At 47.4% G+C, this 15,350-nt stretch overlaps 1 protein-coding gene across 3 annotated transcripts in view; it reads right to left on the bottom strand.

Annotated features, from left to right (window-relative positions):
• Positions 1-15,350, bottom strand: part of LOC119382446 (protein nervous wreck) — a 159,318-nt gene that overhangs the window by 60,897 nt on the left and 83,071 nt on the right. For all 3 annotated transcript variants that reach the window (XM_037650150.2, XM_037650151.2, XM_037650152.2), the window contains exons 14-16: positions 12,581-12,693; positions 6,546-6,695; positions 3,625-3,834 (exon numbers count right to left, since the gene is read on the bottom strand). In XM_037650150.2, coding sequence (XP_037506078.1) covers positions 3,625-3,834; positions 6,546-6,695; positions 12,581-12,693 — 473 coding nt within the window. The remainder of the gene's footprint in view (positions 1-3,624; positions 3,835-6,545; positions 6,696-12,580; positions 12,694-15,350) is intronic.

The following is a 15,350-nucleotide window of genomic DNA, read 5'->3' as shown; positions in this document are numbered from 1 at the left end:
ACACGACCCCCCCTCCCCCTGTCATCATCATCATCAGCCTGACCACGCCCTCTGCAGGGCAAAGGCCTAGCTCCCATGTTCCGCCAATCAACCCGATCCTGTGCTTGCTGCTGCCACGTTATACCCACAAGCTTCTTAATCTCATCTGCCCACCTAACTTTATGTCTCCCCTCGCGCGTTTGCTTTCCCTGGGAATCCAATCAGTTACTCTTAAAGGGGCCCTGCAACACCTTTCTTAGTTATATTGGAATAGTCTCATTATTGACGTATGACTCTTCACGAGTCATATGCCGCAAAAATTTTTCGAATCCGTCAAGTCTAAGTGGTGCTACCAAATTATAGAGATCATGTTCCGCAGCTTTCTCCCTCAACTCAACGCCGCGAGCGCGCAGAAATCTAGGCAGCGAGTCGACGGAGGGAGCATAGAGGAGCGAGGCTCCGCCCATGAGCGCCGGCGGAGCTTTTTTCTTCATTTTTTTCTCTCTGACGTCTGGGCGCAGCCACGTGGTCTGTGCCGCCACTTCCGGTCGGCTTGCGTCGTTCTCGTCGAGCGGAGTCGATCGTGTATCGCGCGTGCTTGAAAACTGCGCGTCGGTTTGGTAATGTTGGGTGTGCACCTCGAACGCCGTAGTGTTTTCATCGCTCTGCCAACCATGGAAGCAAACCTGCGCGCTCGTTTGGAACGAATGACAGCTGAGATCGGTTTCGGCCCATACTCCGATACACCGCCTCGTAAGACGGCACTGGCAGACGACCCCGAAGCGCCGCCATTACCGGACGCCAGCATTGTTATCGGAGACACGCTGCGCCCGTGCCTCGGTCGGTCGTGAGAACGTGCCGACGATGCAGTTCTCAGCTGACGAGGCAACACTCGAACGGCTGCCACTCTCAACGGCAACCGGCGATGGTCAAAAGCACAGAAATATTCACGTTTTCGGCACTGCGCATGGCGAAGAAAACGGAACCACGCAACTACGAGCAGACGAGCTGTCGGTGAGACCGGAAGTGCTAATATTAATGTTTGTTCGGTGTTTTTAACGCGATAACATAATATAAACATACATATTATCTACTTATTGAACTCAAAATTAACAACGAAAGTAATAATGAGGGTGTTATCGTGATTATAACATCAGCCAATGGTGGAACTGCCGACAATCGCGTCATATTTTGCGGACTAATACATCATTTGTCGAGAGAAGAGGGAGCGATTTTCAGCTGACTTTGAGAATTTATTGTAAATTCCAGGCCGTGCGCATCGCTATAATATTTGGCTCGCGTGTTCTCGGGAGCCTCGACTACCGATCGGCAGCGCTTTTTGAGCATGCTCGAAAAGTGTTGCAGGGCCCCTTTAATGACCAGCGGTTGTCTTGCCTACGCGCCACGTGCCCTGCCCATGTCCATTTCTTCTTCATTTCGACTAAGATGTCATTAACCCCCGTTTGTTCCCTGACCCACTCTGCTCTCTTCTTGGCTCTTAAGGTTACACCCATCATTTTCCTTTCCATTGCTCGCTGCGTCGTCCTCAGTTTAAGTTGAGCCCTACTTCGTAAGCCTCCAGGCTTCTGCTCCCTAGGTGAGTACCTCTAAGATGCAGCTGTTTTATACCTTCCTCTTGAGTGATGCTGGTAAACTACCATTCATGATTAGAGAATGCTTGCCGAATGTGCTCCATCCCATCCTTATTCTTCTAGCTACTTCGGACTCAGGGTTCGGCTCCGCGGTCACTACCTGTCCTAAGTAGACGTATTCCTTTACAAGTTCCAGCGTCTCGCCACCTATCGCAAAGCGCTGTTCTCTTCCGAGACAGTTGCACATTACTTTAGTTTTCTGCATGTTAATTTTCAGACCTACCGTTCTACGTTCCTTGTTTAGTTGAGTAATCATGAGTTGCAATTCGTCCCCTGAGTTACTCATCAATGCAATGTCATCAGCGAATCGCAGGTTACTAACTCGTATCCCTAACTCGCCCCAATCTAGGGCCCTGAAAGCCTCCTGTAAGCACGTGGTGAATAGCATTAGGGAGTTGCAGAAGTGTTGAAAGGCGGGCAAGTTGGTATAGGTTCATACTGAAAATTGGCAGCGCAAACAAACGGGACACAGAAGAGGAACACAAACAGGCGCAGACTGAAACTTGGATTTATTCACAGAAGATAATATATACCAGAAATAGTTGTGTCAGCTCACCTTCTATATCGCTTTTAGATTGTGAAATCTCGTTTATAGACGACACCTGATCATGGTGGATCCTTCCCTCATGTATTTCCCTTTCCCTTCATGTTTTTTCTGGTATATATTATCTTCTGTGAATAAATCCAAGTTTCAGTCTGCGCCTGTTTGTGTTCCTCTTCTGTGTCCCGTTTGTTTGCGCTGCCAATTTTCAGTATGAGCATTAGGGAGATCGTGTCTCCCTGCCTTACACCCTTCTTTATTGGAATTTTGTCGCTTTCTTTATGGAAAACTATGGTGGCTGTGGAGCCGCTGTAGATTTCTTTCAGTATGTTTATATATGGTTCGTTGTCGTCCTGATTCCGCAGTGACTGCATGACTGCTGATATATCGACCGAATCAAATGCCTTCTCGCAATTTATGAAGGCATTTGAAGAGGTCGGTTATATTCCGCGAATTTCTCTATACCTTACTGATACTGTGAATGTGGTCTATTGTCGAGTAGCCTGTACGAAATCCTGCTTGGTCCTTTGGTTGATTTAATTGTAATGTTGTCTTACTTCTATTAGCTATCTTGGTAAACAGCTTGTAGACAACGGACAGTAAACTGATAGGCCTGCAATTTTTCAAGTCCTTGAGGTCCCCTTTCTTATAGATTAAGATGATATTAGCATTCTTCCAAGATTCTGGTACCCTCACCGTTAAGAGACCTTCCTTATACAGAGTGGTCAGTTTTCTAACACAATCTGTCCACCGTCTTTCAACAGATCTGATGTTACCTGGTCCTCACCAGCGGCTTTGCCTCTTTGCATTAAGGCTTTTTTTACTTCCCATGTCGTTACTGTACACCCCCCCCATACCTTACGCCATGTCTCTTCTGAAGAAATATCTTGCTGTCCAGCCCCGCTTTGGAACATCAGCGGCGGCTGGCGACCAGAGGTCGGACGGCGAAAGCAGCATAAGGATTCTCTTCAAGTGGGGACTCCTTCCATTTGGCGTATGAAGTGAAACGCTCACGTAATAACGCTTTCCACTGATTCATTAATTCTCATTATATGCTCACGGATTGCGTTTACACAACTTTTGTGACGCCAGGAAGAGAGCATGCGGGGCTCGTGCCTACCTGATGATAAAGCACGGAGTACACGCTGAGCTTCTGCCAGTCAGGTCAAGCGTGGCGGCAGTGAATCCTTGCAATGAAAGTTGCTCTGCGCATGAGGTCGCAGTCAGGCGACCCGTTTACTTGAACTGCGCTGCAGACCGCTCGTAAAATACTACGACGATCAAACCGGGGATATGAAACAGCTGTCGGAGGCCTACACTGGTTGTAGACTGTCAGTGTCTAAAGAACGGCTGAAGACCCGACCGTGTTGACACGCATGCCTTGAGAACCATCCACTAGGCCATTGCGAAATCAGCCCTACGTGTCGCCAAGAGTTCAGACGGACCCCCTACCTCGTAGGAGAAGAGCGCGAAGCACTTGATGGCCACTTGCAGCGAAGGCTCGCGCTCTTCAGCCGGACGCAGAGACTCCTCGACTTCTTCCTCGGTGGCTGGCGGTTCGCACGCGGCCTCCAGGTTACCGACATCGATGGCTGACGCTGACACCTCGGGCTCGTCGTCCCAGATCACTGCAGTGGGGTCCTGGTCGTACAAGGTGCTGCCCTGCGAGTTAAGAGGGTTGAAGGATGTCAAGCGCAAGAAAAAGTGTAATCCCAAGCACACATTTCTTCTTTCGCTTGTTGACAACCATTATGAAACATTATGTTGCGAAACAGTTCTTCTGTCCAAGAATATTTTGCCTTATATATCTGGCAAAATGAATGTTCAGTCTTAAACAAGAGCATATAATGTATATAATGTGTCCACATTTGTAAGGATACCACCGTTCATTTATGCATTCGCGCAACATAAATGTAAGTTTCTTAATGTTCCATAAAGTGACATTTGCAGATATCAATGTACAATCCGGGAGAATGATTTGCTCTACCAGGGACTGCGAGGTAAAAGGCGCCTTGAAGACTGGGCTTCGCGACAATAGAGAACATAAAGACAGTTTACAGTCTCGGTCCGAACCATGCAGTGTAATACGAACACGTTCAGCATTACGAACAGCAAAGACATAATGCCGAAGTTATTTGTGAGAATACATTTAAATTACGATCTCCAATCGCGGTCTTGTTAGGAGTGCGAATCGCTCAACTTACGTTGGAGAAAACGCTCATTTAAGGTGAGTCAGATTACCATACGATAACTTCTGGCGCTTCGTACTGTGAGCACGGAACCCAGCACAGACGCGGATGGTAGAGCTGGCACGCACGTGCCGCGGAGGCGCCCATGATCTCAGAGGCTCAGCTTCGCGTCCCCGATCTTATTATTGGCACGAGCAACGAGCCAGTTTCTGCACTTCCGGTCGAGCCCTTCCGGTTTACTGAATATTCAGCAAATGCGTTTTCAAAAATAAAACTCGTACGAAGTCCATGGCCATGGTTCAAGTTAAGAGCGGCGGGTCTCGCTGACGGGTAGAGCCGGGGCAGGGGGTCGGGACAGCCGGTGGTGCTGGCTGGGCAGTGACTGCGTCAGTCATGTTGTCCGGTGGTCGCTCAGCCAACTTGCGAGAGCGGAGCTCCAGGTCTGGTTGGGAATCTCAGCAACCTCCACCAAATGTGATGAGGTTTATTGGTGTAATGAAGTCGCGACGAAAAGGGACCGTACGCTGACACAGTGCAAGGCTGGCAAAAGGCGGCACAGGCTCTCGCGCAATCAGAACGCGGGTCGTTTCTCGTCCTCCTCCACAGGCGCATACTCGGTCGTGCATCTGCTCCACTACAAGAGTAATATTGGATACATATGATATCGAAGCATAAGGTTACTTAACATAAAGACCAAGTAACTGTCGGGATAATTAATGAAAATTAATTGAATGAGTTCATTGAAAGAGCAGACGGTTTTCTGGGATCGCAGGGGCACCTGGAGAAGGAGATCTCAACCACGCGGTTATTGTACGGGACTTCTGAAAGCCCCTTTGGCAGCGCGACAAAACGCGAGGTTAACCCAAGGCATATGCGAGCGCCGCCACCAGACACTTATATGCGACAGATTAGGGTCGTCTCCAATTTTTTGTTCAGCGATTGAGAAGTCACGCTCCCCTCGCTCTGTTGTACTTGAGATCCCCATCCGTATTCAACGCACTGCGGTGACTGGATGATCTGCCACTTTCCGTGAAGGTGCTACTACAGCACCGCCAACATCTCTCGACGTCCCACAAGACAGCGGAAGCGCTCTTGTGCTTTTTGAGGACGACGGGCTTGTGCGAACGCCTCTGACTTGTGGTGCCATCCCGCACGTGCAGGGAATTCTCTGACTCTGTTTTCCCTCTCCTTCCCTTCCCTCCTCTCTTGTTTTCATCTTTCTATTTCCCTTCCCCGATTCCCCAGTGTAGGGCAGCCAACCGGAACTTTTTCTGGTCAACCTCCCTCCCTTATCCCTTTCTTTTTCCTTTCTTGCTTTACGTGCTTGTGCTGGTATATTTAGTGATTACCAAGACGGTCGTGTTGCACCGATTACGCACGAGTGGCCGAATTCCCGAGCAAAGACCAATGAAGGAAACAACGAATTCGCATGGGTGTAGCCGGAGACAATTGTGCATGTGTATACATACATGCACACACAGAAATGCACGGCACGAATATGCACAAAGAATGCATTGTAACGAAAAAATGGCGCAAGAAGACCGGGACGGAAGGGGCACAGACACGAGCACGAGCGCTTCTTACTGTCTCGCTGTTTTTTCGTTACAATGCTTCCAAACCAACTTGCCGGCCACACCGACAAGCATTAACATAAAGAATGGCCGTACATTCCGCCTCCCCCCCCCCCCCGCCCCCCCCCCCCCCCCAAAAAAAAAAAAATAAAACTTCTAGCTACGCCCAAGGAACTCCGGCCGGGGTATCTTCGCGGGCCCCAATACATGACTAGTGAGTGAATGAGTAAGCAGTTAAGAACATATAATCAAAAATGAAAATTTCATAAACACTTTCATGTTCATTCGTAGAGGGAATAAAACTGTTTAAATGAAGCAGCTCGAAGCTGCCGTGACAGCCATTGGCTTCTTGGATCAAGAAGGCAATGTCCGTGTGTTCAAGGTATGCCAAGGTTCTGTGGAAATTAGTGACTATATTGTGCTTACACGCAGCCTAATGGCGACGTAAGTGCATCGACTTTATTTTTATATCTTACTTCGTGAATAGCTGTACAACAAATTAATAACTGAATGTGGGCCTCAGCATCGTGAAAGCCCCATTGCTCCTGATGACGCTTTTTCGCACTCCTGCTTGCACAGGTCTGTCATTGTGTATCTGGCACACGGGCGATACCTGCGCCGATGAAGCTGCCATGACCTGGGCGGCTTCGTCTACCTCCGAGGCGACGCTCATTGGTGCCGGCGCTCCGGACGTCTCCGAACAGGATCCGCCCTCGAAGTCTCCCTCGTAATACGCCGCCTCGTTCGGCTCCTCATAGTTGAGCTGCGAGAAGATACACGATGCGTGTTAAAGGGACGCTCAAATGCAACATCAAACCAGTTTAGCCAGATAAATTATTCTTTCAGAACACTATTCGCAATGCCACCAAGCGGGTGTCAGGATATCCACCGAGAGGAGGGTTAGCAGACGACAAACTGGCAGCCGCGCCCTTGTTCTCTGCTAACCTGATCGTTAATGCATTGGCAAAAAAGAAACACTACGACTTTGCATGCTTCGTGCACCAGTGAACAAACTGGGTCCTCTGTGACAAGACAAAACTGCTTCTTTCTTGCGAGACGCAAACTTTTCCTAAAAATACGAGGTGAAGCACCCTGGGCAAGTCACACTGCCAATGATGGCCCACAGCATACACATTTCAGCTCCGCGAAGTTTTCTGTAGCCACGTAGGTTAGTGAATTGCTTTTGTCTGAGCTTTTATGGTGAAACTCCCACTGTTTCGCTTGCACATATCCGTCGGTGTTTTTGTAGCGCATAAAATGCATAACATTCTGCTGGGGATTCGCGTGAGCTCGCGCTGTCCTCTTTTTATAACTGAGCAATGTCAAGGCTTTCGTAATAAATAGGCGATGCCTTAAAATACGAAGCTTGTATTTCGTCAGAAAAGCGTTCGTTTGAATCGTGTGTGTGACAATTCAGCCACTCGGGGCTGTGTTCGCTCCACGGCTATAGTGAAAGACGACCAAGTACGGTCCGCGTTGGGGTCGATGCTGTCGTCAGCAGCCGCATTCCGATGGAGATTAAATGTGATTGACCGATAGAATCCATTTGTATTCACGTTATTGGACCCAGCTAGCCAAATTTGATTGGTATTCTCGATCTCTACGTCATCCTTCATTACCCGTGTTTTGGTTTCACAGCGGGCGCTGCACCGGACAGAGAACGTCTATCAACGGCCGCCTAGAAAGCGCTGCTTTTTTGTGCACGGTTGATTGGATGCACACTGAAAGTGGTTTTCTTGATGTTTGGGCTTGTTGACACCAGATGGAGGTATACGTTCACTGTTGTCAGCGCAAAAGGTTCTCCAAGCCCCAACGCTTCTTTCATTGCAAACATGGTGACGTGGTAAAGTCGAGGGCTGTAGGAAGAGGAGAAAATTTTTCAGATTGCTTTTGCCAGTGATGTTGAAAGTGACCACATTAACGACGAGTATTTTTCACAGGATATTGAAGGCCGTGAGAGCACCGGCAGTGACAGCGACGATGAAGGTGATGCTGCTAACTCACGAGGAGCGAGTTCACCTCCACTCGTGCTTTAAAGTTTTTTACACCCGTACGTCACTTCGAGTCACTTTGTGTTTACGCAAGTTGCAATAAACGCGTTCTTCGAACACGAAGTGTCCACGAGCCATGACATCGACTGCGATAGAGCAAAGATAATTGTAAAAAAAAAAAGAATAAAACGGGAAAGTTTCATCTGGAATCCCTTCGGATTCAAACAACGGAAAACTCGGTCAATTGCAACTCAGGCAACCTACCCCCGGTATGCGCTCGATGCTTACGTCACAATATGAGACCTATATCACCAACGCCACTCAAAACGTTGCATTCATTGTGAACACGGCCCGCGTAATGGTGCCGGAACGTCCTCTTTATTTCACGATTGGTCAGTGCTCGTTATTTCCCGCCAGTGTATTTAATGTGCGATAGTATTGAGATCAACATAAAAGTATAATTTTTTTTTAATGCGATGCATGTAGCGAAACTTACTGTGGATCTTATGGAGTGCTGCATGCCGCCAACAGGCTGGACGAGTGGAAGCGAAACGTTTAAAGTGACGAAACGTGCAGTCGCGGCCACAAGCGGCGCCGCTAGCTGTGTTAATTGCTAACTGAACTTCGCCTGTACAACCCGAAAAGTGTTGTAGTTGAGAAATTTTTTCTGCGTTGCGAAAACCATGCGGGTGTTTTCTTTTCGCGATTCATGCGCGAGGTGCTGATCAAACCTGCAACATCCGAGATAAGAACTGCGCACAGCTAGAGTCTGAGCATGAGTGTTTGACTGCATGACTGTGACATAAGCACTACTGAGTGGGATGTTGAACGCCACAAAGACGTGCTTGCGTTCCATTGAAGTAACTCCGCTTTCCTGATCGCGCAAGTAATTATGACGACGCAACATGTTTACAAACCATCGTCACGTTAAACATGCAGCCCCGTGCAACAACGATGGCGTTACTCGCTAGCAGCCTCGGTACGTAAGAGTGCCGTCTGCAGATTATACAGTTGTACGGGGCGATTCTTTTAGAACTGACCTAGTTCATTTTTACAAATTATCCGATTTTAATGCATTTGCAGCAAAAGATTCAGAAAGGATGAAAATTTAATGGCCCGCCCATTTTTTGATGTGCAACACAAACACAATAAATAAATAAGAAAAGGAAAGGATAAAAAGAAGAAAAAATAGGGCAAAAACATCACAATGATCTACAATTACGGTCATCTGCGCACTGTGAGCGCCCATGGTGGTGCCAGACATTAATATTTTATTTCTATTTTGTTTTCGCCCATTGTAGTACTGTCAGAGATGGAGAGAGACAAAGAAATAGCAGCCAATATCAACCAGACGGCTGCAGAGTTTGCTGCCCAGCATTGAGGATAGTAAACGGGAAAACACTGAACACGACGTGCACCAAGGATTACAGACCGGCGCTGAGGCCGGTGTTGGCCTAAACATCTGAGGCGCGCAACTGGTTTTCTGGGACATTGACAGATGTGGCCAGGATCTTAGAATTTTCGGTTCAGAGTTTGTGACGTCGCACTAATATGTAAACTCAAACATTGGTATCTCCTTCCTCGCTGTTCAATTTGCCTTGACATCTTTGCAACATCACGCTGTAGTTAAACAGCTTAATCTTAAGTCTGTTCGTTATTCTTTTTTGCTAACTCTTGCATTTTAATATTCTACTATACACAGCTTCTCCAGTAATACCCACTGCAAGTCGTACTTGCATAGTAGGTCTGTGCTACGAAATGAGCAGAAACCATGTGCGGCTGCTGACATTTTGACGAGCCGAGGTTCGAGCTCATAGTAATGTGATTTATGGCTTAAAGGAGTACTGACACGAATTTTAGAAATTATCGGATTGTTGCTTTAAATAAAAATACTGGTGTCGAGAAACCTAAAACGAGTATTGTGGTGCCTGGGAATGCATCGTATATATTTTAATTACCGCTACCTTAATAAAACACTTTCGGTTTCGATATCGAGAGGGCGGCTTGTCAGTGACGTTTCATAGCAGTGTGACGTCACGGAGATACAGAAACTCGCGACGTACTAGCGGCAAATCCGTCATCTGCTCGTGGTGCACATGTAAACAACGATGAGTACATGTCGTCCAGTGACCCTGACAGTGATTTCTACGATTTAGGCTGCATGCAGGGCGCAGAACTCGCAAACTCGGAGGAACTGTCTTGACTCGTCGGGATAATGTCCATTGCAGTGGGGCTGGCTTGCAGATGCTCAGCGACGAAAACTTCAAAGTCAAATTAAAATATTTTATACGTGTTCTTCAACTCCAGTGTGTGGACAGCGTTGACACTGCATACCAAGGAAACGAGAAATGTCCCTTTTGCGATGTCTCAAAATCGTGTCAGCACTCCTTTAATGTGTCCCGTCGAACGTTATCCTGGACGTACACACTGTGTAAACTGAATACCTTGACATTTACAAAGTGGCTGTTCTCCATATACCAAATAAGCGTTTGGTTCGCATTCGTAAACGCTGTGCCACCCATCCGCACTGTATCCACGTTGCAGTTTCTTTGATCATGTTCTACGAGTGTTTAACGCCAGTCTATCTTCTGCCCACTGCAGGACGGAGGCCTCTCGCCATGACCCCGCCCTGTCCTGCGCGAGCCGATTCCATTCCATGCCACCAAATTTGCCGTCCTCGGCCACGCTTTCCGTCTCGTGGTATCCACTCTTGGTTCTAACTGACCATCTGTCCTTCTCATGGCATGACTTGCCAGGTTGATTTTTTTCCTTCTCACTCTCTACTAGGATATCGGCTACACCTGCCTGTTCCACTCTCCTGTCTTCCGATCGCTTATTGTTACGCCTATCCTTGTAGCTGACAACTGCGAGTCGGCGCAGGTAAGCCGTCACATCAACAATGGTCGGTTATCTGTCCTACGCATTAGGTGACATGTCCAGTTTTCCTCTAGGATATCAGCTCTCTCACTCGCTCCGCTGTCTTCCTGTCAGGTAATGTTACCTCTGTCATGTACCATCACATCGCACGCAGCGCAGTGCCTACTCGTTGAGTTACATTGTTGTCCTCCGAGTTTCAGCCCCGTATGTTAGTACCGACAGAATGCAATGATTGCGCACTTTTTTCGTTTTGACTTCGGTACGGAATGCTTCGCAGTGTACTGGGAACACGTGCAGCGCCGTCTATTCTCACAACTGCATTTCTCGCCACAGCCTCTGGAACCCGATCGAGAGTCTGGAAAGCAGCGCGCTTACACGGAACGGCAAAACGAAGCCGTGATGAAGCGAGTACCATAACCGTATGGCCGACCGAGCGCGAGGCCTTGGCGAAGCGGAAACGTATTTCAGCATTAGGTCGCCTCCAGCCGGCGCGCACCTGGCCGCTCTCCGGTTCGCGCCTCACTAATCCGCTTAGCGCGACTCAATAATGCCGAGGAAACGGCGACATCAAAGCTCATTGGGCGGTCCAGTGACGCGCAGGGTGCGCCGCTCATTTCTTAGCCTCGTTGTCCTTGGATTGCGCGCGCGAATACAATCCACGGTGAGTAATGCCGCTCTGAACAAAACTGATTATAAGCGGTAATCTAGCATGTGTCTTACATATGAGTATAAGAGAGATTTATCCAGAGCTCGTTTCTTTTGTTAGACACAACCTAATGGAACTAAGGAAGACATAAGGGATATTACTTATGTGTTTTAAGTGTAGTACAGTAATTATGACATAATTGGAAAGGAATTAAAGTGAATGAAAAAGTGGATTTTTCATCCACTTCTTTCATGCGTCGGAGCGGGGCTGCGCATCCCCGGCTCCGTACTTTGACCTACAGGGCGGTGTCGCCTGTGCTCCCAGGCTTCTCTATTGAGATGGAGCTAGCTTTGTACGTGTTTTGCTTTCATCGGAAAGCTTGCGTTGAAGCCATAAACCACTCGCTGCAGCGGCCGTGTTTGCTAAAGGAGCGAGCTGCTAGCCTTTCTTCGTATGACATTCTAATCTGTTGCTGTCGCATTCATCGCTTCCTCTTGCGGTGAGACTCTGAGTTTTTTTATTTCCGTTTTATACTGCAAGATAAAACGGTAAGTATATAAATATAATGTATCGGTACTAAATCTTCTTTCCTTAGAAGTCATTCTCAAGGAGTCATAACGGCGCACGTTCGCGACTGTTTCGTTGTCATCTGAACGCATCTTCAAATATTTTTATTAAATCTTACGAGCAAGACTGCAACCTTAGGGTCATAATTCAATGGTAGACACGTGCCTTGGATGTATGTTTGCTTTGGTGTTATATGTGCACATATCTTGTATTCGGAGCGTGAAGAAAAAAAAAAAGGCAGCAATGGGCGAGCGCTCGTGTCGTGTGTGTCTTCTTTTCTTCTGCACAGCGCTGGTGGACCGAAATATAAATTAAAGTGACGCAAAAGCTCCCAGAAGACACTGCAGCTGTACTGCGGGCCGACAGTTGTCAGTTCTCATCTCGGCTTCCCCTTAGTTGCGTACAAGAGCATGCCTTTGGTAATTATTATAGTTATTGTCGTTGTTTTGCTTGAAAACACACACATGAGGATAAAGTGCACTAATGGCAGAACATGGCGGGTGCGGATCGCCTCAGACGGCATGCGTGAAATCGGTCGTAAGCGTGCATGACGGAGCGTGCACGCACATCTGACCGAGAACTCTTGCGGCTTCCACGGGATGCGGTGCTGCCTTTGCGGCTCAGGTCATCGATCTGGAGGGAGTCGATGTCCAGCGAGTTGAGGAACTCGTCCACGTTCACTGCAAAACAAAACAATATGGGTGCGGAGAACGTATCCCAATTTGTTATTGTTTAAATTAATATCGCTTCAAAAAAATTACAGCCTACCAGCTGAATCCTAAAAGTATTAATTTAAAAGTTTGCTCATTGGTTCGATAAAAAATACCACATGTCGTAACACGCTGTGTGGCAAGCAAGGCTGGGCAAAGATATTTTGAAACTGTATCATGGTACGGTACAAGATACTTGGGCAAGAAGCATTTGCTACAAGATACTACTGCAATTATTGTGTCCGATACGATACTTTTCAATTCTATCTTAAAGACACTTGGACACGTTCGTAAATTCGTTGTTATAGATCTCTAAAATGAACGAAATGTCTATTAGTATATCAAAAGTCTTGTACTACTTGCTCAACGTATATTAGTTTCATTCCGCAACAATAGGGGTTTATTTAAACTGAAGAAGACACGCCAATTGGGCGAGTTGGTGAGGTTCCATGGTAAAAATATAAAACAGCGCTTTCTTAACCAGAAGACGAAGCACCGTGTGTGTCTCTTCTTTCTTCGTCTTGAGTTTTAGGAAAGCGCTGTTTTATATTTTTACCATGGGCGTTTATTTAGCTGCCTAACATAACAGCTTTTCATACACTGCGCTGTCAGCGGTTTTGCTCTGCTACTCCGTGTCTAGCAAAGTCGTTCATCGCGTCGCAATGACCTTGAGTCACCGTAGCGCAACGCAATGTGCGTCCGGCTGGCCTTTGCAAAAGAAGAGCCGCATGGCTGAGAAGCCAGAGAAGTAGGACACTGCGCTTGGCTCTCGGCCAGCTCGGACTGTACACAGCCGCAGCTGCTGCTCTTTGGTCCATACGTCGCTCTCGCTACAATTCACGCCACGCATATGTGCTCACCCGGAGCCTTGCCGCTGCGGTACCACGTGATTAGATGAAGCTTTAATGACTACTTTGCCGGCGCTGCGTCACTCAGTCTCCCTATGGATGGGGCGTCGGCTAGGCCGTCTGTGCGTGCGCTCCAGCGCAAGTTGCAGGCTCAATCTAATCATCCAGAAGATATAGCTACACGGCAGGCTACGAAATCTCAAAGGCGAAGTTGCCAGCTGAAACAGTGGAGCAGATGCAGGCCGGATTAGTGCGTTATGGAGAAGCTCACCAAGCGTGGAAGCGTGCCAAGATCGAAGCTGCTACAGAAGACAGTTGAAAATTCAATGACTGTGGAAAATAGCATACAATGGCTCGATGGGAAGGTCACGAGAAAAAATCCTAAAATCTTCAGGGTGATTCCTAATAATTTCCATCATTATATTGCAAACTCAATTTCGCTATTTCACTTAGTAGTAAGCAGAACTTGTGTTAATTTATACTCCAGGCACGCCCAGATTATCATATCTCTCTCCTCCACATCGCCTTGATAGAAAAGTAAACTCGAGTGGAATTCAAATATGTATAAACAGTAGTAGTAATGAAGTTAAAATGAGAATAAAGAAGACAGCTTATTTTGGCTTCTGAGTGAGTCGACTCATGAGTGAGTTTGCCGACTTATGCATATAAGTACATCTCATCGCATGTAAGTCGAACTTATATCCACGAGTTCCTCTCGCCGCCATATCCCTCTCGCCGCCATATCCCTTCCAAGCGCTTTGGGTGCAGGCGCGTTCAATGCATAGCGTGGCCGGACATTTGGCAGTACCAGGGTCCCCAGAGGTACTTCGTCGCTTTTTTAAACGCTTCACGCAGACAGGGGCGTAAACAGACATTTATTTCGGGGGGGGGGGGGCACCTCCTTGATCCGAAGTGGGGGCCTGGCAGGCAGATGTGGTCGAGTGTTATTTCGTGCTATGTATGCCACGGGAAAAAATCGAGGGGGGAAGCGCACGGGCCCGGTGTGCCACCCCCTGGCTACGCCACTGCATGCAGATGCCAGAAGACAGTAGCTCACCAGCAATCGAAGGTTGCTGGTGAACTACTCTGGGAATCTCGCTTATTTTTGCATGCCGTGTGGGAAAAATGAATGTCAAAGAGCGCCGTTCTACGTGGCTGCATAGTTGGCCTGAATGAATTCGCACCCCCTCGAATAACACTCCTTCCTGCAGTGAACTGCACTAACTTTGCTGGAAAAGATCTTATGCGACAGGATACTTCACCTTTTCGGTTCGCTATGGTCAGCGATATTGAAAACTACATACCTTTCTATTTGCTCGGCTGTTTATATCTCGATCTGTTGAACAGATTACGCATGCTATCCGAGTTATAAGCGTGTCACGCACGAAAGCGAAATCGAAGATTTTTTAAAAATAATAAATGCTTACTGGTATACCTTGAAGGCAATTGTGGCATGATCTTTGGCATTGCACAAAACAGAAGCGTGGAACTCTGTTGATAAACTTGCTACAAGGCAATGTTATCAAGCGTATTTTTAAATTTGTTGCAAGAAATGCCGCTAATTCTGCATTGCGCCGAGCGTACCCTTAAAATACTGTATAGTGGGTGAGAAATGGTCACAGCAAAAAAATAAAAATAAAAAGGCAGATCCCACCCATTGAGGGAGTCGATTTTATGCGAGCCCTAGGTCTATATACATACTGTGTTGCGGTAGCATGTGCTTTAAAAATTCCGGGATGTGCGATTTCTGATCAAAAGAACATAAAGCACCGTTCCGAG

Source organism: Rhipicephalus sanguineus, chromosome 2 (genome assembly GCF_013339695.2).
Source record: "Rhipicephalus sanguineus isolate Rsan-2018 chromosome 2, BIME_Rsan_1.4, whole genome shotgun sequence".
Taxonomy (NCBI): domain Eukaryota; kingdom Metazoa; phylum Arthropoda; class Arachnida; order Ixodida; family Ixodidae; genus Rhipicephalus; species Rhipicephalus sanguineus.
This window is presented reverse-complemented; position numbering and strand designations above follow the sequence as displayed.